Source organism: Pseudorasbora parva, chromosome 3, assembly GCF_024679245.1.
Source record: "Pseudorasbora parva isolate DD20220531a chromosome 3, ASM2467924v1, whole genome shotgun sequence".
Taxonomy (NCBI): Eukaryota; Metazoa; Chordata; class Actinopteri; order Cypriniformes; family Gobionidae; genus Pseudorasbora; species Pseudorasbora parva.
The window spans coordinates 2,406,566-2,426,834 of record NC_090174.1 but is presented as its reverse complement, the minus strand read 5'-3'; the positions used below and the strand labels follow the sequence as shown (position 1 = coordinate 2,426,834).

Below are 20,269 nucleotides of genomic sequence, written 5' to 3'. Positions count from 1 at the left end.
GAAGTGAAGAATGTGGCATGTTGACTTCCCAGCTGGCAGCGAATATTCTCAGAACTTTTGGTTCTCTCAAAGTTATGAACAAACATTCTTCAAAAAGTAACATAATAAAATGTTCATCCAGAGTTATCTGGTCTTTAACAATGTTCTCAAAACATAAAAACGTTATTTATGCATATTTCATGTAATGTTCTTCTAACATAAAATGTAACAGAACATGTCGAGAACATTCAAAAGTAACGTTCACATAATGTTTGAAAATGATTCCCTGAAATGTTCCCTAAATGTGCAGATAACAAAGAATGGCTTTGTGTTTTGGTCTTAGAAAATGTGTACAAACAAGCATTGGCCTTCTTATTAAATATAGCATTTTAATGAGAAATAGATTATTATTTGAAACATTCATTTTGAAGAAAGCCGATATAGTTATTTCAACAGAACAGCAGAAATTACATAAAGTACTTGAAAGCAGTTTCTCAACCCACTGACGCTCTATCGGATAGGGATGGTGTCGTACATGGTTTGTGTAACAGAAGTGTGTGTGTGTGTGTGTGGAAGGCATGTGCTCGTGTAGATTTAGCTTGGACCAGATCCATTTCAGCTGGTGATGATCTTGTGGGAGACCTGCGATATTTACAGAACTTGTGCTCGAGGGGGTTTGTGTCGTGTTTAATGGGTTGTGGTTAATTTGCTGTGATCTAAGAAGAGCTTTTGTTTCCATGGCTATATCAAGACAAAATAGGTATTTACACTTATAATACACATTTAACTCTAATTCATTATCCAAGTTAAGTCTCCTCTCAAGAGGGTATTTTCAATTCATGCAGAGTACAGCAAGAAAGCTTTTGGCCCTGTTCCCATGAGTCAAGTGGCATGTGTTTAGAATTAGATTTAGTATTCTTCCTGTTAAACAAATCAAATAAATAATACAAATAAATAAAAAGTGAAGGAAAGCATTAAAGGGATAGCTAACAGGCACTTAATAAGATTGGATAATAATGAGAAAAATTATAATAATTAATGCTAATAATAATGGCATGCTCCATATCCTAGAAATAAGTAGTGAACGTTAAATAAAAATACCCCCCCCCCCGCCCGCCCCAGCTAAGTTTTTAGAGTAGAGATTAATCTATCGACATGTCAAAAAGTTAAACCTGAATTGCATCAAGGAATATAAAACCCAAATGAAATATTATAAAAGTAAAGTGTACATTTGGTATACAAGCAGATTTTGAGATTAAAACCATCATAGATATTTGAAGCTTTAATATACTGTTCTTGTGGATTCACTCTGTTAATGAAAATGCAATGGCTTTACAATGTCATGCCATAATCCCGGAGCACATAATTATATATCATTTTCTTTTCTTTTTCTTTTTTTTTTCATACCACTGTGCTATATTTCATTAGAAAAAGACTGTAAAAGAAAAATACAAAAGCAATTTATAGGACATTTCTCACAAAATGTGCCCATCTTCTTTTTTTTCATCCCTCTGAGAAATGTATGGCTTTATGCTGACCCTTAAAGAAATGAAATAAAGGATGTTCACGGTGCTGCAAAAAAGCTCGACACATCAGCGATCACAACGTGTACATTATGCGAAGCAGTACGAAATAGCATGAATCGATTATGTTCAACCGTAGATACTGCGCTCAGGCACCTCGCTGAAGAACAAGAGCGCGGATCTGAAAATACAGGACGGGATTCAGTTCTCCTGGCGAGCGGCAATAAAACTGGACATCCGGCGAGAAACGATGGACGCCTGTACTGAACCCACTCACTGCCAAGCTCTCTATGAATGGACAAGACACAGTACAGTCAATGAATCCTTACGCTGTATAAAATATGTATCTGTCTCGAATTAACTCCTGTGTTTTGGTTCTGCCCTTACGTTACATCTCTAAAAACGTGTTAAGAATGGCAGTTTAAGATGTATCTTTGTTCCCTCAAAGTAAAATCAAGGCCTCTGTGTCACTGGATGTTGAATTTAATAGTTTGTGATCTTTTCTCGTAAATCTCTTTTAGGAAATGACAGACATGCTTCGACAAATATGATACAGTCATTTTTTTTGTTTGTTGTTGTTGTTTTCCTTTAGTGAGCTAAAATGATTTCTCTCCGTGTTTTTAGTTTCCGTTTAACAATTACACTTACAAAGTTGTTAATAATACATCAAAAAAGCAAAGCAAAGATTTCCAAATCAAACCGAGAAAGAAAATAATTATTTTAGGTCGTTCTCAGTACAACGTTTCTTCTTCTTTCCAATTGTTTTCAGCAAAGTTTGGTAGTCAGGTGGTCTGATTGTTTCAAGATTTCTGTGTTGTACATGTCCAAGGCGTGATTGACGCGAATCATCTCGCTGTTGTTGAGCTTGAGTCGGTGTTTCAACATACAGGAGAACAGGTCCAGCTGAGGCTTCCCAGGGGCCACCGGAGGGGCCAGACGGTTAATCCTCTCCCGTATGTCCAGAAGCAGGAGCATGATGGACGAGGAAGAGTAGAACTGGGTCCCCTGGGTGTACGACTGGTTGACCTGCTGCACGGCGCTCCTCAGCAAGTCGGCGTTGAACCGCAAGCTGTAGCCGAACACTTGTATGTCTGAGATCTTGATGTAGATCTGCCGTTTGTTGGGGTCGGATAAGTCCACCGGCCCCTGGCCGGTGTCATTTCGCAGGACGGTGGGCACCTTGGCACGGCTTCGCAGATAGATGTGCACCGTTTCGAAGAAGGTCTTCCAGCGGTTCCCCAACAGCAGGGTCCAGTTAAAGCACTGCGAGTTCTGCAGTCGCACCTTTTCCCAACGCGGATACCCGTGCTCCCCAAACGGCATGCTCCATCCCTCGGAGTGGCTTCCGCTAAACGGGTTCACGTAGACGAAGAACATGGGATCCACGCTGCTGTTGCGCATCTGGCAGATCTTCATGGACAGGCCCACGATCATATGCAGGTAGTCCATGCGGTTCTTGTTGCTCTTGAGCGTCAGCGACATCCTCTTGCGCCACCGCGGGTCGAAGAAGGTCTCCAGGCGCACCTCGTTGCTGATGAAGGTGGTGTGGATGTGCAGACGCGAGTCCATCTTCTGCAGCAGGTACTTGAGCTCCAGGTCCTGGAAGTCCAGGTCTGTCTCGAAGCTGATGAACTGCTCGCTGCGCTCTGAGTCCACGTTCTGCGGCTCGCAGCGGCCCCGGTACAGCTTGTAGCCCTTGTTGCAGGAGCCGCATTGGGAGATGTTAGCCAGGCTGCACATGGCGCAACTGTTGTTGCCACCAATCACGCACGGGATGGGCCGTTGGCAAAGAGTGGCTCCGGTGTGGCACACACACGTGCGCTGGCTCTCCAAGAAGGCTCCCCAGAAGCCGTTCTCGTTGCAGTAGAGGAACGACTGCACGCGGTTCAGCCACTGTAGCACCGATCTGAAAGAGACAGATAACAATGCAGTCAGGGATCCATTAATAATGCAGCGTTAAGTCCAACGGCACAAAGCTAGCGCCTCAGCCTACTGACGTTTGTTACAGTCTAATCACTAAAATGGATAATGCATTCTGTCAAAGTTTCCCAATGCACACCTCGTCCTTTCTCTCCCCGCAGGCATTTTGCCTTGTCATTCTGAAAGCCTTTGGAGCTTCTCTGCTGCGTGAGGGGAAAAACCAAAGGCTGAATTTTGATTTCTGCGAGACAATGCGCTAAAGGTTATGATGACATGTTAATGTTGGGTATGGGATATTCCTACTTCATATCCCTCGAAGATGATGTTAGAGAGACAAAAAGTCAATGCTACAGTCCTTTACTGGCAACTAAGAATCCAAAATTCTGGAGGATAAACAACGCTCATTTACAGTGGATAATTTACATTGTGTTTTATCTTTGATTCATGGATAATATTTGCTTAAAAGTGAATGTTTATTAGGAATTAATCAGTACCAGTACTGGCATTAGTATCAGGCCAGATACTGCATCCATTATCTCTCACGTCCTAGCCTAGTCATATTTATTTGTATAGCATTTTAAAGCAGCTTTATATTAATAAATATATTTAAAAACAAAAAACACTGTTAATGGTGTAAAAACAATCATTATGAAATTAATTCAATTCCAGCTGCAAGCCCAGCTAACAGGGAACGTTCGGGCAAGGTCCTTTCAAAGTCATGAACAAACATTCTTCCAGATATCTGGGGCCTCATTTATAAAAAGTGTGTACGCTAAAATCCACGCCAATGTCAGGGTGTAAGCAGACCTATACACTTTTCCAAGTGGCGGAGTCGAAGAATTGCTGATATTTGGAAATCGAAGCAATTTTTGCCAATTGCCATCTGCTTTTTTATGCCAATGACATTAATTAGGTACCATTTACAAACCTGAGATCTGAAACTATTCAGCTGCACACAATTCCAAGATCATTAATGATTCACATCTTTAAAGGTGCCCTTTTTTCCTACAAAGAAATCCATGGTAGAACTTCAAAAGTAATGCATTGCGTGTGGCAGGGCAGCATTAAGAGAAGCGTACACATGCTTCTGTGAACTCGTACATACATTGGAGAAATAATTGTAAGATCAAAAGAAGCACAGTTTCTACGCAACATTTTATGCTCTTTAATAATGTTCTCTAAATGTTTACCAACAATAAATAACTTTGCAACTACAGGTCAACTTTCATTCTAACCCTATCCCTACCAGTCCCATTTCTACCCCTTACCCCTTCCCTTTCCCCCACCCCTTTGTTTTGCACGTTCACGTGAAGGGGTAGGGGTGTCTCGATTGTCTTTTGACTGAAGTGGTAGGGGTAAGAGGAAGGGCCAGACAACCCTTCAAAAAAAGTTTTGTTAAGACCACACTATGAACTAAAGGGTATAAGGCATTTCCCAGCATACAAGGCTACTAGAATGTGTGTAGTGATGTTGCCCATCGTGATCGATCACTTGTGTGTTGCCAGGTTGCAAGTTTCTCCATAGCTTGCTAAACACGCTATTTGAGTGATGTGAACACAAATGAATAATACAGTTAAAAGAAATATCTGGTCATCCTTCATAACACAGTTGCTATTTACATCACATATTGTCTTTAAATTCTTGCATTAGCAAGGCAACAACTGACTCGTTTGTATTATGAGGCAAAGAGCTTCTTTATCACAGCACCACAGTAGAAAACAAAGCCATATCCGTACCAGCTGGATCTGGTCGGCATTAAACAAAGAGAAGTGTGGAAAAGCGGCTTCACCAGTCTTGTGTTCTGTATCATTTATTTCATTTTTAGAAACTCAAAGGCTCATAAACGAGCCTGAAGATGTGTGTAACGGTGTAGTAGAGGTGTCCATTTCTTAAAGCAATAATTTCACCCCTACACCTTACCACTCTCACAAGGGTCAAGAGGTCGGGATAGGCGAAGTAGAGTCAACAGAATGTGTCAACGGGACCATCAAAATAAGGCAAACATTATTTCTCACTATTTTAGTAGCACAGATGCTCGTAGAACCTTTAGAAGTAACATTCACATAATGTTTAGTCTCATTATCCAACTTAATTCAGCTCAAATGTCATCTGATAGTGTCGGTTAAGTTGAATTAATAATATTACTACTATAAAAACATTGAATTATGCATTCCTGTATAAACCACAAAACCTGTGTGACTCAGTGAAAGTATAATTCATCAACATCTAACTAATATCAGTTTCCAATTATACAAATGTGTTTCTAAAACTAGATGTGTAACGTACATTGAAGGCAAAGAATATGAGCATTCCTTGAGTTTTCAAAGACTATCAATAGGGAAATTAAATGGTAAACCTGTAAAATAAGCATCTTGCGGCATTCAAAATAAAGTTATATTCCAAGCCAGACGTTATTTGATTTTCAGTTCGCTCCCGATTACTTGACCAATAAAAGGCTTAAGTTTAGTCGCATTCAATTTTGAAACCGTACGCAGTCAACTCGCTTGTGGCATTTAATATTGCATTTTTTTCATATTTATTTGCAATAAGCAAGCTTTATGCGTTCTGACTCCCATATGTTATATTCTCTAAATGTGTTTCCCAATAGTGGCTTGCTGGTTTTATTTTGCACTATTATTTGTTTTGCTGAAACAAGTGGCTGGCTTGAGTTTGCCATGGGGGATGATATGGAGATGACGGGAAAGAATGCTGTTTGTTTTCACATCCTCATGTTTGTAATGGGGCATCAGAGCGTTCTGCTGCACAAACTGAGTGACGTACTTCACCGCAATTTCTGTTCTAATGGATGATGGAGGAGCAGAGAGAACAGACGATAGAGTAAGCCATATACAGCGAGGGGGAGGCCTGTATATTTGCTTCATTTCGTTTTATTCAATTAAAGATGCTGAGAGCGATACTGCAACCTGACAGATGTCTCTGAGATACAGTGTGTGTCGGCATTACACCGAACTCAACCGACAGACCTTAGACAGGGATGAACACCAGGCTGTGAGGGATGGGATTAAAGTGTGTTCAGTGGTGTTGTTTAACTACACACTGATTGTTCAGCTGATGAAACGTCTATCCAGAAGAAGAAAACATACATAGACAAAAACTCCTCACACTTTTCAATACTGGATTTTCAAAAATGTTAAAAGATGGCTTAATAATACCAGAATGATTGTAAACACAAGTTTCCTAGTTGCCCATAATCACGATTTAAGAAGTAGGAATTATGAAATTTCTGGTAGCACATGAAGGGAGCTGGAATCCAAAGCTGTGTCATTATTTTTATCCCGCCATTCTCAGCGTCTGCGTAATTCATAAACACGCATTTGTTATTCACGGTACAGTCAGATGCCTGACTATTTAAGCGGAGTAGGTTTTCCGTAAAGATAACAGTTACAAATAGGGAATGCTTATTTGCAAAGGCCAACACATGGGCACCGATCGCAGTAGGGATGTCGGTTGCCAGACAGACTCAAAAGCCCTGAATAAGTCTGTTGGTACGCAGATTTCAGTGCGTGAGATTGCCTGGTTTTGTTGTTGCTGGTATGCCGGACCATTAGGTCTTTAAGCTCCGCCTTCTTCTTAAAAACATGGTTAAACATGGTATAATAAATGATATATGGAGTACTTTGAGCTAAAACATCATAAACACACTCTAGGGAGACTTTAATTTACATCTTGTAAAAAGGGGCAAAACTCAAACTCAGGACATCGAACCCGACTATGGTCTGTGGCATGGGATATCTCATCTCATAAAGTTTCTGCTACGGACAATTCAATATCTTGGACACCATCCAACACCCTAGGATTGTGGTGTTAACACTTGTTCTGCATAGCAAACATCTTCGGAAAATGCAACGGTCTGTTATTTGTGTGTACATTATTTGTTGCTAAAAAAATGGCAAACATAATACATAAAAAAATGTGCATGTTTTGTTCATTACCTGCAATGGGAAAGATTGAGATGCAGAAGCCGTCCTTCACACACGGGCAGACACTGCATTTCACTTTATACGAAGCATATGTACATACATAAATGTTAAAAGCACATTGCGTAACTGTTCTGTCTGTGCTCTGTGTGGGTGTAACTACGAGTCTTTTTCTTTCCTCAAAGAATCACCGTTATGGTTTATCAGGTAGAGCCAACAACATTAATTACAACAAGCCAGGAAGTGTAATTTTGGGGCTTTGCATAAACTGAAATGGGCAGCATGGTTTGGTTACTCGTTTAATTGCATTGTTTGATTTGATTAAATATCACGCTGGCTTCTATCGTGCATCCTCTCGTCAAAATGGCACAGAAGTCCCTGAGGCGTGAATCTGTCACTGCGGCGGCGGCGGCTGAGGTTTTGCTCGGGTCAGAGCAATTTATCAGGCGATGCATCAAAAGGTGTTTACATCTGCATGTGTGTGTGTGTGTGTGTGTGTGTGTGTGTGTGTGTGTGTGTGTGTGTGTGTGTGTGTGTGTGTGTGAGAGAGATTCACACAAGAGCCTTTGCTGCCTTTTGGACTGTTCGTTCAATTGAGTTTGTATGAAAGCAGTTGGTCTTTTTTTCCCCATATTGAAACTTTATTATCACAAAAGACTTAAGTATCTTAGCCTATAATATAAGCCTTAATTATCATTTCAAGAAGTGTTAAATACAGCTTAATGTGATTATTCAACTTCAAAAAAGCTAAGCTAAGTAAAAACGCTGCTCTGCATTCTACACGATCGCCCGCAATTAACACATTAATAACAATAGATTGCTTATGATCTACTCTTGATGAATTGTAACAGTGTTTCATATGTTGTAGATGTGAATGTTTTATCCTCACCTGTTTGAATGAGCAACGGGAAGTAGTATAGGCATTTCAAAATAAGAGTCCTGGTGTATTTTTTTGACTTGCTCATAATTAAAAGTCTTGCATTATGCAGATTTTTGTTTTCTACTGGTCTTTATTAGTCTTTTGGCTACACAATAAACTGTATCTTGCTTTTATTTAAATGCTTCAAATATAAATAATTATTTAAAAAAAATACAGTTTGAAGCAGAAATATTTAAAAAGCTGCACTGTTTTGCATGTATTTTGATTGTACAGTAAATATCTCCCTTTTTATCCGTTTAGCCCCTAACGTTGATTTTGCGCTGCTGAATTTGTCGAACTCCTTGGGGGGAAAGGAAGCGTCAATCCCTGGTTCATCTGAACTCCAGTAAGGTCTGCAGTTGCCATGATTAATGGTGTATAATTTGCACATTTTCATGCTCTTGGTGACACTTTTTATAGTATATTTCTCATAGCTGCTTGTCTCCAAATAAATTGCCTTCGGAGCGCAGCTCACATTCATTTTTTGCCTCTTGCGACACATTCAGAAAGGCTGTTCTGTGAGTGTAAAGCTTTGGTGGTAAATCCAAATGGACAAATAGTTCAATAACGGCATCATCCCCTTCAGAGTAGTTACCTGCGGTAGTTGCAGCAGTAAACCGTTGCTGTAAGTACTGACATACTGTGTTACCAGAGAAATATAAGAGCACGAGGAGTGACGGATATCGAACTTGGATTTGGACTAAGCAATCAAACCAAGTGTGAGAAAGATCTCTTATTGGGAATTTTAGCCTACCGGACAGTTTTAATGTTACCCAGTATTGGACTATAGCAACAATAAAGCAAAATATTAATGTAAAACTTGCATCAGCTTTTTTACAGCCAGGAATAAACAGCAGCTGACTTTGAGACGCTTCCCTAAAAGTAGAAACTGCACGATTTGCAAAAGGCCAATAATTGAGCAAAGACGAGGTTAAAGCTGAGCTGTGGTTCCTCTGCCCGGTCTGCAGACAGACCTTGTGCGTCGGCATTATTGCATCAAGAGCGGGCGAGAGGGAATATCTCACTATACTCTATCACGGTATATACAGAAGATCTGCCCTTTAAATAGAAACAGCAGTGTAATCTGCTTACCGTAGAGGGGAGACATATGAAAGCTATTACCAAAGGGAACAATTGCATTTTATTTGAGATACTAACTTTTTCCATTTTGTCAATGCAATTTCATGAGTTTTGTGTGTTGCTGATAAACAATAAAACACATTGAAACCGATAAGTGATAAAGCTCAACAGAAAACACTAGGCTACTGTGGTTTATGAGGTGACAAGAGTCGCAGGACTAAACTACATTTCTCACATCATTCTTTCTGACAGAATATATAATCAAATAGATTATAAAACATCCAGTTAACAGGGAATGTTCTGGTAAGGTTCTATTAAAGTTATGAGCAAACATTTATCCAGTAATGCCAATATAATGTTTGGTTGAAGATCTTTAATAATGTTCTGAATACACAACATTTTCATTTTTTGAGCACAAAAAACAAAAACAAACAAAAAAAAAAATCTCTGAAACATTTCAGTTGGATGTTTGTCGGATGTTTTTTTTTGTTACTATTGTTTCAGAATGTTAAGAGAACATTCAAATGTTACTCACATAATGTAAGGATACAATGTAACGTTCCCATAGCCAACATTACAAAATAATGCTTTTTTTTTTTTTTTTTTTTTTGACTTTTTTAACTTTAGCTGCTTATATATATGATTGATTTGTCTGAGAAAAGAACATGTATGTGTGTGTGTGTGTGTGTGTGTGTGTGTGTGTGTGTGTGTGTGTGTGTGTGTGTGTGTGTGTGTGTGTGGGTGTGTGTGTGTGTTCACGAGCGGCGGGATCATCATTTCAGTGATTAAAACATTAAAGCTACACTGTGTCACTTTTTTAGTTTATTCTTAGCTAAAAACACTTAGTTCTTTAAAAAAAAATATGTGTGCTCATTAATGCATTTTTACTTCTTTCAAGTAATAAAGTATTCTCGTAAGTTTATAATATGCCATTGAAAACACATACGGGTGAGGGGTTTGAATGCCGGTCGCCATGTTGCTCCTCCATCTTGAAAGTACAGTAGCCAAAGAGGGACATACCCGTAAATTCAAGCTTCGGCTTTCGCGTTTTAACACTCGATGGCACTCATGGATGAGGTTGAACTGGAAGCCATGTTAATCTTGGACTAATCTTGGATTTCGTTAAAATGAAATCAGAATTGAGAGGAACAGAAACTAATATTCGCTGGATTGTCATATACCTTTACACCGCTAGATGGGGGAAAATATCACACAGTGGAGCTTTAAGATCAACTCTGTTCTTCACAAGAAGATATCGTATGACTTCAGAAGACTTGTAATGCCACACGAGTTAATACTTTTATACAGTTTTTGCAATAAATACTTGTGACTGTACTTTTATTTGCCTGTTATGTGTTTAATATTGTTGAGAAGTAGGCAGGTTTAGGGTAGGATTTGGGTTATGTTTTGAGTTTGGTTGCTCCAAAATATAAAAGTAGCCCATAAATATTTATAAAATCATGTCTACTTTTACAAATGCAAAGAATTGAATGCATCTTGATTTGATGCATTGGGCAAACACCTGAACTCAGTGGAGTACCTGCACATCGAAAAACTTTAAAGGTGTACCCTGTGCATTTAATATTGACAAGTGTTAATATGTGACGAGTGCGGAGTGAGAACGTGTTGATTTCATATTGCATTGCACACTAAAAAGCCCATTAAAGCACATTAAGTTTCATAATTATGAACATGTAAGTAAGAACTTCCCAGTAAAACTTGGCAGTAATCACAAGTAACCAAAGTTTAGAGCCAAATGAAGTTTTCTTCCACTAGATAATTGGTGTGCCATCAAACTGCACGAATGTCTGCAGAGTGGAGTTAGTTAACTTCTATCTCTGGAGTCTATGGGGCGGATGGAGGCAGTTTGCTGCTAATAATGAGCAACGGGAAGCTGCTGAGTGTCAGCAGGAAACTCTTCCTCCAGCGAGCAGCCATCTTTCTTCATCAGGGCCTTCAGGCCAAAGAGCAGGTCAGCGGAGACAGAATCGACATCTTGAGTGACAGCACAGACATGCTCAACAACATCTCGGCGTGTGCCGTTATATAGGGCTGATCTCAGCTCGGATGCTAACAATGAGTTTAAAACACATAGAATTCGATGAACACTGTATTAATGAATTTCTATATCAATCTGACAAGATACGATTGTTCCTTGGTGGAAGAATTACATTTTATGATTAATATGGTGTTATGTGCATTCAGTTCGCTCCAGCTCTTGATATCTGTGGTGCATCAATCGACTCTGTCATAGGTTTCACATTCTGAGTGTTTCGTGGAATGTCATATAGTTGTGTGGGATGTAATGTCATGTCTATCAGGAAACCAACGTTTGGCAGCAATAACAGTAACAACCATCCCAGTTTTCAGCCTATGCTTACAGATGCAAACTTTTGACATCCTTAACAAGTTACAGTACACTTGCAGCTGAAAGTTTGTGAGGATCTGAACAGAATTAAACATGTTTCAGAAACTCTTCAGCGAAGAAAATGTAGGGCAGGACTTAATGAACACACATGGTTCAGTCGATTTTCAAAAAGTCAATTTACAATGCAAAGTATGTGTTGCATTCTCAGCGTTACTAGGCGAGCTATAAGTATTATGCATTAGCGTAAAATTCTGAATGTTCAGAGAAACTAGGTCAATTAGAAGCAATTAAGTATCATTTTCATTTTTCATTATGCACGCATAAGGATTAAAATTCATTACATGAATTAAAAATGAACCTACGTTGTAAAACTGACGTAAGATCAGCTAAAACCAGTAGACACTCATCATTGGTCCACTGGATTGACAACATCTAGCGGCGAACCTTTGGAATATTTAAATGTTTCAACCCAATGTCATCAATCAATCAAAAAGCACAGCCAATCAGAAGATAGTGAGGGCGGAGTCTGGCTGAAAGCGCACTGTACTCGCAACCATATCAATCAAAAATTACAGCCAATCAGAAGATAGTGAGGGCGGAGTCTGGCTGAAAGCACACTGTACTCACAACCAAATCAATCAAAAATCACAGCCAATCAGAAGATAGTGAGGGCGGAGTCTGGCTGAAAGCGCACTGTACTCGCAACCAAATCAATCAAAAATTAGAGCCAATCAGAAGATAGTGAGGGCGGAGTCTGGCTGAAAGCACACTGTACTCGCAACCAAATCAATCAAAAATCACAGCCAATCAGAAGATAGTAGTGATGTGTCGTTCATGAACGATTCGTTCATTTTGAACGAATCTTTATTATGACTCGGGACTACCGAGTTGTCTCAGATAGTGATTCGTTCATTTTGTGTTGACCGCGCATGCGCATTACGCAACATATGGCCTCTGAATCAGCTCTGAATCTCCGAATGATTAGTTCTTTTGAGTCTCGGGTTTGAGTCTTTCGTTCTTCCTGTTAGTCCCATCGAGTCTATGCTGTCAGTAACGGAAACAGAAAAGATTAGTTCTTTTGAGTCTCGAGTTTGAGTCTTTCGTTCTTGCTTTCAGTCACATGCTGTGTGTGTGTGTGTGTGTGTGTGTGTGTGTGTGTGTGTGTGTGTGTGTGTGTGTGTGTGTGTGTGTGTGTGTGTGTATGTATGTATGTATGTATGTATGTATGTATGTATATATATATATATATATATATATATATATATATATATGTATGTATATATGTATGTATATATATATGTATATGTATGTATTTATATGTATATATATGTCTAATTGAATTTGTGATGTTACACTTGAATAGTCAATATATTTCCCATATTTGTATGTCTGATATTAACTGAGAATAATATAAAAAATAAAATAAATAACTACGTGCTTTTTACTAAAAAGGTTGTGAACTTGTGTTCTATACGGTGACAAGTCACGTGACAAAAGAACGAACGACTCAAACCCGAGACTCGATCAAAAGAACTAATCTTTTCTGTTTCCGTTATTGAAAGCATAGACTCTATGGGACTAACAGGAAGAACGAAAGACTCAAACCCGAAAGACTCGTAAGAACTAATCATTTTTGTTTCCGGACCTGTGTCACGCACAGTCCGGGCGGCCCAGCCCCAGATCTGATCAGAGTCAGACACAGACGAGTCGACAGCTGACGTCTCGAGGAGCTCGAAGACACGAGAGGCGGAAAACAAACGTGATAAATATGAAGTTGCAAGAGAAAGAATGTTTTGGATCAGGAGGTGAGGTGAACTAACAGAGAAACTGCAATAGCCTGACCCAACAACTAATCAATTAATTAAACATTTCAGTTTATTATTTGGTTGCTGTACCCTATAGTTTATTTGTATGTAGTTTTAAAATGTAATCAACATTTTCATAAGTACTAGATGTGTTGGGCTATTTAACATGTCATTTTGGTGAAATGAACGAAATGACTCGAAATGACTCGAAAAAAGATTCGTTCATTTTGCTGAACGAGACTCAAAGATCCGAGTCAGTAAAATGATCCGAACTTCCCACTACTAGAAGATAGTGTGAGCGGAGTCTCTCTGAAAGCGCACTGCACTCACAACTAGGGTTGGGCATCGTTTTGATTTGAACAATTCCGATTCTTACTTTCGATTTCGGTTCTTTTCGATTATCGATTCCGATTTTTTGAAGGGTGGAGTCAAAACATGTCACATCGATATTCTATGTGATATTAAATGCTATTTTAGACTGCTTTATTTTTTCAGGTAGGTCTAAAATTCAGGTAAGAAACTGAATTAAAAAAACGCCAAAGTAGTTACATTTAAAATAACATTGGATAACGTTCTTTGTAGACAATTAAATAGTCAACAGATAAAACCATTAAAGTTACACACGTTTATCAGTCAAGAGCAGTGTAATTGTTTGTCTTTTTGTATGAAAAACACATAACTGCTGTCCCTTTAAGAACTAACACAGGCATGGATCCTAAACACTGTTCCTGTTACTCGTTCTTCCTGAACTGTTTATTTACTGTATTTACATTAATACTCTTCAAGATGTGCACTGAGGTTTTTTTTTAGTGTATTTGACCAATAATAAGCTGGAAAAAAGCAAATGTTTGCACTTGTAGGTCAGAGGCGGCTTTATTACGGAGTGTGTGTGCACTTCAGATGTGAGAAATATGCCGGGATTTCTGAATAAAAAAATTACAGCGAATCAGAAGAGAGTGTGGGCGGAGTCTCTGCAAGCACACTGCACTCGCAACCAAATCAATCAAAAATCACAGCCAATCAGAAGAGAGTGTGGGCGGAGTCTCTGCAAGCGCACTGCACTCGCAACCAAATCAATCAAAAATCACAGCCAATCAGAAGAGAGTGTGGGCGGAGTCTCTGCAAGCGCACTGCACTCGCAACCAAATCAATCAAAAATCACAGCGAATCAGAATAGAGTGTAGGCGGAGTCTCTGCAAGCGCACTGCACTCGCAACCAAATCAATCAAAAATCACAGCAAATCAGAAGAGAGTGTGGGCGGAGTCTCTGCAAGCGCACTGCACTCGCAACCAAATCAATCAAAAGTCACAGCCAATCAGAAGTGAGTGTGGGCGGAGTCTCTGCAAGCGCACCACTCGCAACCAAATCAATCAAAAGTCACAGCCAATCAGAAGTGAGTGTGGGCGGAGTCTCTGCAAGCGCACCACTCGCAACCAAATCAATCAAAAGTCACAGCCAATCAGAAGTGAGTGTGGGCGGAGTCTCTGCAAGCGCACTGCACTCGCAACCAAATCAATCAAAAGTCACAGCCAATCAGAAGTGAGTGTGGGCGGAGTCTCTGCAAGCGCACCACTCGCAACCAAATCAATCAAAAGTCACAGCCAATCAGAAGTGAGTGTGGGCGGAGTCTCTGCAAGCGCACCACTCGCAACCAAATCAATCAAAAGTCACAGCCAATCAGAAGTGAGTGTGGGCGGAGTCTCTGCAAGCGCACTGCACTCGCAACCAAATCAATCAAAAGTCACAGCCAATCAGAAGTGAGTGTGGGTGGAGTCTCTCTGCACTCATACACTGTAAAAAAAAATTCTAGTAACTGATTACATCTAAATTGTTCAGTTGTGAATTAAATTGCATCAATTAACAGAAATTCAATTTAGCTAACTGAAAAATTGAGATGTGATTAGTCACTAGAAAATGTTCAATTGGAGACAAGAACTTTTACAGTGTATCAAATTAATACAAATTACACTATTTTAACATTATCGGAAGTACATAAAGACTGACAGAAACAATATTTGTTTGTTCACAGATTGAATTGTCTTGTTTCTGAGTGGTGAATTAGCTATTGTCGCTTTCAGTACCGCTATTAATGATATTCAGGCTCACATTAAATTATTCTAACATTAAATAAAGCACATAATCAGTAATGATGTTAAAGTCGCAGTGTCACATAAACAGAAACTGTTTCTCAAATATAATCCTCTGTTAGTCGTTGCATATTAAAAACACATTTTATCGCGTCGTGAAGTTTCAAAGCTTCATGGAGCAGCGTTTCAAAAGCACCCATGGACAACAACACATCTGGTGTAATGGAGCAGACATTTTCAAGGATATCTGAGTGCTTAGATGTGTTACCGCCACAGTAATTGCATGAATTAAGCATGTTCAACTAAACTGCACGTGTGCTTGAGTAAAGTATGTTTCTATCCGAAGTGTTAATTCAAGGCGAGGTGTATGACTATGGGGATTGCATTCAAACGCCATGCTTCCTCCAGAGATTGTTTACCATGACGGATTGTTACCCCTGCTGCTTAGTTTATTCAAATGGGATGCTAATTTGGTGCACTGTTATCAGTTAGCTAAACTAGCTGCTGTGACTTTGAAGTATGAATAGAGTCTTGCACACAAACAGACATAGACTCTCTCACTCTCAGCAGAACAACTCTCTACTTTGAAGTCCAGTGTTTAACGGATTAGCCTCGGAAATCACAGGGACTGTATCTATTGGCACACTATGCTGAAATGATAACTTACTACCTGGAATTAAAATAGTAAATTCCCTTCTGTATCCCCGTCTCTCTCTCTCTCTCTCTCTCTCTCTCTCTCTCTCTCTCTCTCTCTCTCTCTCTCTCTCTCTCTCTCTCTCTCTCTCTCTCGCCATCAGACGTCCTTGATGTGAGCCCTACAGAGCTCAGACTATGCTCTGCTCGGCTTTGATAACGCTTCAGCACAGACCTTGTCAAAGCCGCCATTGGAGCGTGGGTGAGCCACTTCCACATTAGTGACAGTTGATGCTCTCGCACTGCTTAACCATATAAACAATTTTGTAGTTTATTTTAGAGTTTGATTTATGTGCATTTCCTGAGTGTGCATATTATGAGTCAAGTTAATGGATAGATGACTTTGTTTAGCTACATTTCGGGCGCTGGTGCTTTTGACACTGCACTCTTTAATTTCAGTACAGTCGGAAAGATTGCACTTTTATTTATCAATATCAACCGTACCAGTTCTTTCAAAGTTATGAACAAATATTATTCCAGTAACATTAACAGAACGTTTATTCAATGTTGACTGGTCTTTAAAGATTCTCAAAACGTTTGCAATTGTTTATACATAGTTCATGGAACTTTTTTCATTATGTTCATAATGTTTGCAAAGTGGAGTTTAGAAACCGTCGTTATCATGCACATGTAACATACAAGACACTCACTGAACTTCAAGGCCACAGTGAAGTTCTTTGTCCCCTTTTGTCACGTGGGCAGAGTCTCTCCGCAGCCGCACTGCACTTCCAACCAGAGCCATAGAGAAAGAGAGTCGCGACAACGGAAGTTCAAAACGTTTGATAGTCAAGCGATTCATGTAGACCTCGAATAGCTCCAGGAAGTGCTTTGGCGGGCAATTCAAATTGTCAGTCACAGTAACAGAACTGCGATTTTTTTTCCCCAGCCAATCAGAAGAGAGTGTGGGTGGAGTCTCTCTACAAGCTCACTGCACTCGCAACCAAATCAATCAAAAATCCCAGCCAATCAGAAGAGAGTGTGGGTGGAGTCTTTCTACAAGCGCACTGCACTCGCAAACAAATCAATCAAAAATCCCAGCCAATCAGAAGAGAGTGTGGGTGGAGTCTCTCTACAAGCGCACTGCACTCGCAAACAAATCAATCAAAAATCCCAGCCAATCGGAAGAGAGTGTGGGTGGAGTCTCTCTACAAGCGCACTGCACTCGCAAACAAATCAATCAAAAATCCCAGCCAATCAGAAGAGAGTGTGGGTGGAGTCTTTCTACTAGCGCACTGCACTCGCAAACAAATCAATCAAAAACCCAGCCAATCAGAAGAGAGTGTGGGCGGAGTCTCTCTACAAGCGCACTGCACTCGCAACCAAATCAATCAAAAATCCCAGCCAATCAGAAGAGAGTGTGGGCGGAGTCTCTCTACAAGCGCACTGCACTCGCAACCAAATCAATCAAAAATCCCAGCCAATCAGAAGAGAGTGTGGGTGGAGTCTCTCTACAAGTGCACTGCACGCACAGCTCAAACAACAGATACTTAAAATCACCTTTAGCAGAGTTTTCTGTAAAATTACACCACAGTTGTATATTTAGAGACTACTGTATGTGGGTATGGGAAGCTTTTCAAATTATATAGGCCAAATCCAGGTGAAAATCACCCAAAATGGATCCAGGTTCAAATAAAATACATCACATCCTACACTGTAAAAAAAGAAAAAAGAAAAAGAAAAGTTGAGCTAACTTAAAAAGTTGAGTGTGATAGGTTTCCTAATTTTTCATGTTGGCTCAACTTGAAGTTCAAACTATTACCTGGTACTCATTAGATGAACAAAAGTATTTAAGTTGATTTTAACTGAAGCAAATGTGCTGAGTTTGTGTATGGATGATACCACAAAACTTGACTATTTTGCAAAAATAAAAAAACAAACAAAAAATAAACAAACCTCATGAGGGAGTGTATGCTTTGCGACCCAATGTTCAAACCAAAACTACACTCTTGATCGTATCTTTGTTCTCTTTTGTTCTCAAAGACTTTTTAGCCAATAAACTCCTGTAATTTTGTGATTTATCTGGGAGCTGGTTGGTTTAATTCATTCATCTGCTGAAGTCCCTATGGGAGAATGCTTGCAGACAGCTACTGTTGAGCTCCAATGTGAGCAGTCGCTGGAATATGATCTTATCTTCCTGCATCCGCTCGTGGAGTGTAAAGCCTCTCACCTCTCTCTGGGCATCTGGTGGTTGGGGTTGTGGTGGCAGCGGATGCTCAGGCCGAAGAGTTTGCGGGCCGTGCGCTGGATCTTCAGTCTCTGGGCCTCCAGTGAACTCTGCAAGAGCCGATAGCGGTTCTGAAGGTCCCAGTCGCTGCCCCACAGCAGATGCACGCTGCTCACCGGCAGGAAATGCGTGGCAGGTAGCCGCTTCAGAAAAGACTTGAACTCATCTAGAAGAGAAGGACAGAAAGACAGGTGCTCATACTGTACACATTTTTAAGGGTTCAATCAAAGGTTTCCTGTAACCAGGAAAAAGGTTATATAAAGAACCTTTTAAGGCTTCATTCATTATCATTAGTTTTGTCCTTTCTGGATCAAATATTTCATATTATATACAAACATTTCACTGCATTATTCAGTGTATTAAATGCATTCATGAATGCGTGTGAATGATCACAAAATTCAAGATATGGGGGTTAGAAAATGCATATATTTATCTCATTTTATGTAGTTAATCAATATCCCACGAAGAGTGCCATTTCAGTTTTCCGCCTCCAAAAATCAGCATGATTAAAATGTGATATTAAGTGATTACAACAGTTTAATAAATAATTAAAAATACAAAATGTTGCAGAATAATGTAATATATGAATGAATAATAGCCTAGAGAACATTTGTGACAACAACAAAAAAAAAAAGTTATTTTTTGTCATTATAGAACCTTTCTGGCATAAAAGATTCTTTGGAGTTGAGTAAAGAACCCTATGGTTCTATATTGAACCCCAATGAAGTCTTTTTTCTAAGAGTGTATAATGGAGGGAAAAGCATATCCGCATAAACCACATATTGACACTCGGAATCCGTTGTGGCTGAAACCTGAAAAGAGTGATGGAGAAAACGATTGACTTTTACGGACAAAGATGGATTTTAACCACAAACACTGTGTCAATACAATTACGTCAAGAGCTTTCAGATTTCTGAGCGATTTCCATGTCCTATCTTTCAAATCTTTCAGAGTCAACACGCACAGCCTTTCACAATGCATTTTCCGTACTTAATGTGTTGAATTTTCAAGTGAAATGGGCTACTCAATGAGTTACTAGCTTAGAAAGGCAACAGTAGCACAGATCAATGACCAAATGGCCGTGACTGGTTAAAATTCATAACCTGTGTGGCCAGGTTAAAAAGGAAAGCCTGACCAAGTTATTACATCGCGTTGTGAAGAATGGTTTGGTTAATTTTTGAACAATGTGCCCTGATGAAGCCCAGATTTCAGATTAATTAGCTAGCCCGTGTCGACCTGCCACAGTTTCCTGATTAGTCTTCTCATAAGACGTCTCTAACGTTCTGTACCATTGTCTTGAAAAGGCATCAGTCGAATGAACTAAGGGGCCGTTTACATGACACTGTTCGCAACTCAAATCGGAAAATTGAAAATTGGTCATCGCTCTGTACTGTATATTAACCAGTATAGAAACAAACTTATCTAATCAGTAAATAATATAAGATTTAGGAGATATTTCCTTGAGAGACTTGGTAACACTTAAGTATTTAGTGATGCAATTTATGACCAAGTTGAGAGTAAAAAAAGACAATTTCTCACATCTCATACACGTTAATATAGAGATTAGGAATTCTTTGGTAATTCTTTGTAATTTGTCAGTTACCTATTAGTTCTTAGTGATGCCAATCTTATTCAGTATTGATTACCTAATAAGAAACTATCTTAGTCCTACATTCAATATTTTAGTTAGTCAGCTTGTTTCCATATTAGTAGTAGCTTCAGTGTTATTAAT

At 39.5% G+C, this 20,269-nt stretch overlaps 1 protein-coding gene across 1 annotated transcript in view; it reads right to left on the bottom strand.

The window, feature by feature from the left end:
• Nucleotides 1-347: 347 nt before the first annotated feature.
• brinp1 (bone morphogenetic protein/retinoic acid inducible neural-specific 1) overlaps nucleotides 348-20,269 on the bottom strand; it is a 257,705-nt gene continuing 237,783 nt past the window's right edge. Inside the window, exons 7-8 of the mRNA XM_067437548.1 lie at nucleotides 18,481-18,703; nucleotides 348-3,408 (exon numbers count right to left, since the gene is read on the bottom strand). Of these exons, the coding sequence (XP_067293649.1) occupies nucleotides 2,268-3,408; nucleotides 18,481-18,703 (1,364 nt within the window). The 3' untranslated portion in view covers nucleotides 348-2,267. The remainder of the gene's footprint in view (nucleotides 3,409-18,480; nucleotides 18,704-20,269) is intronic.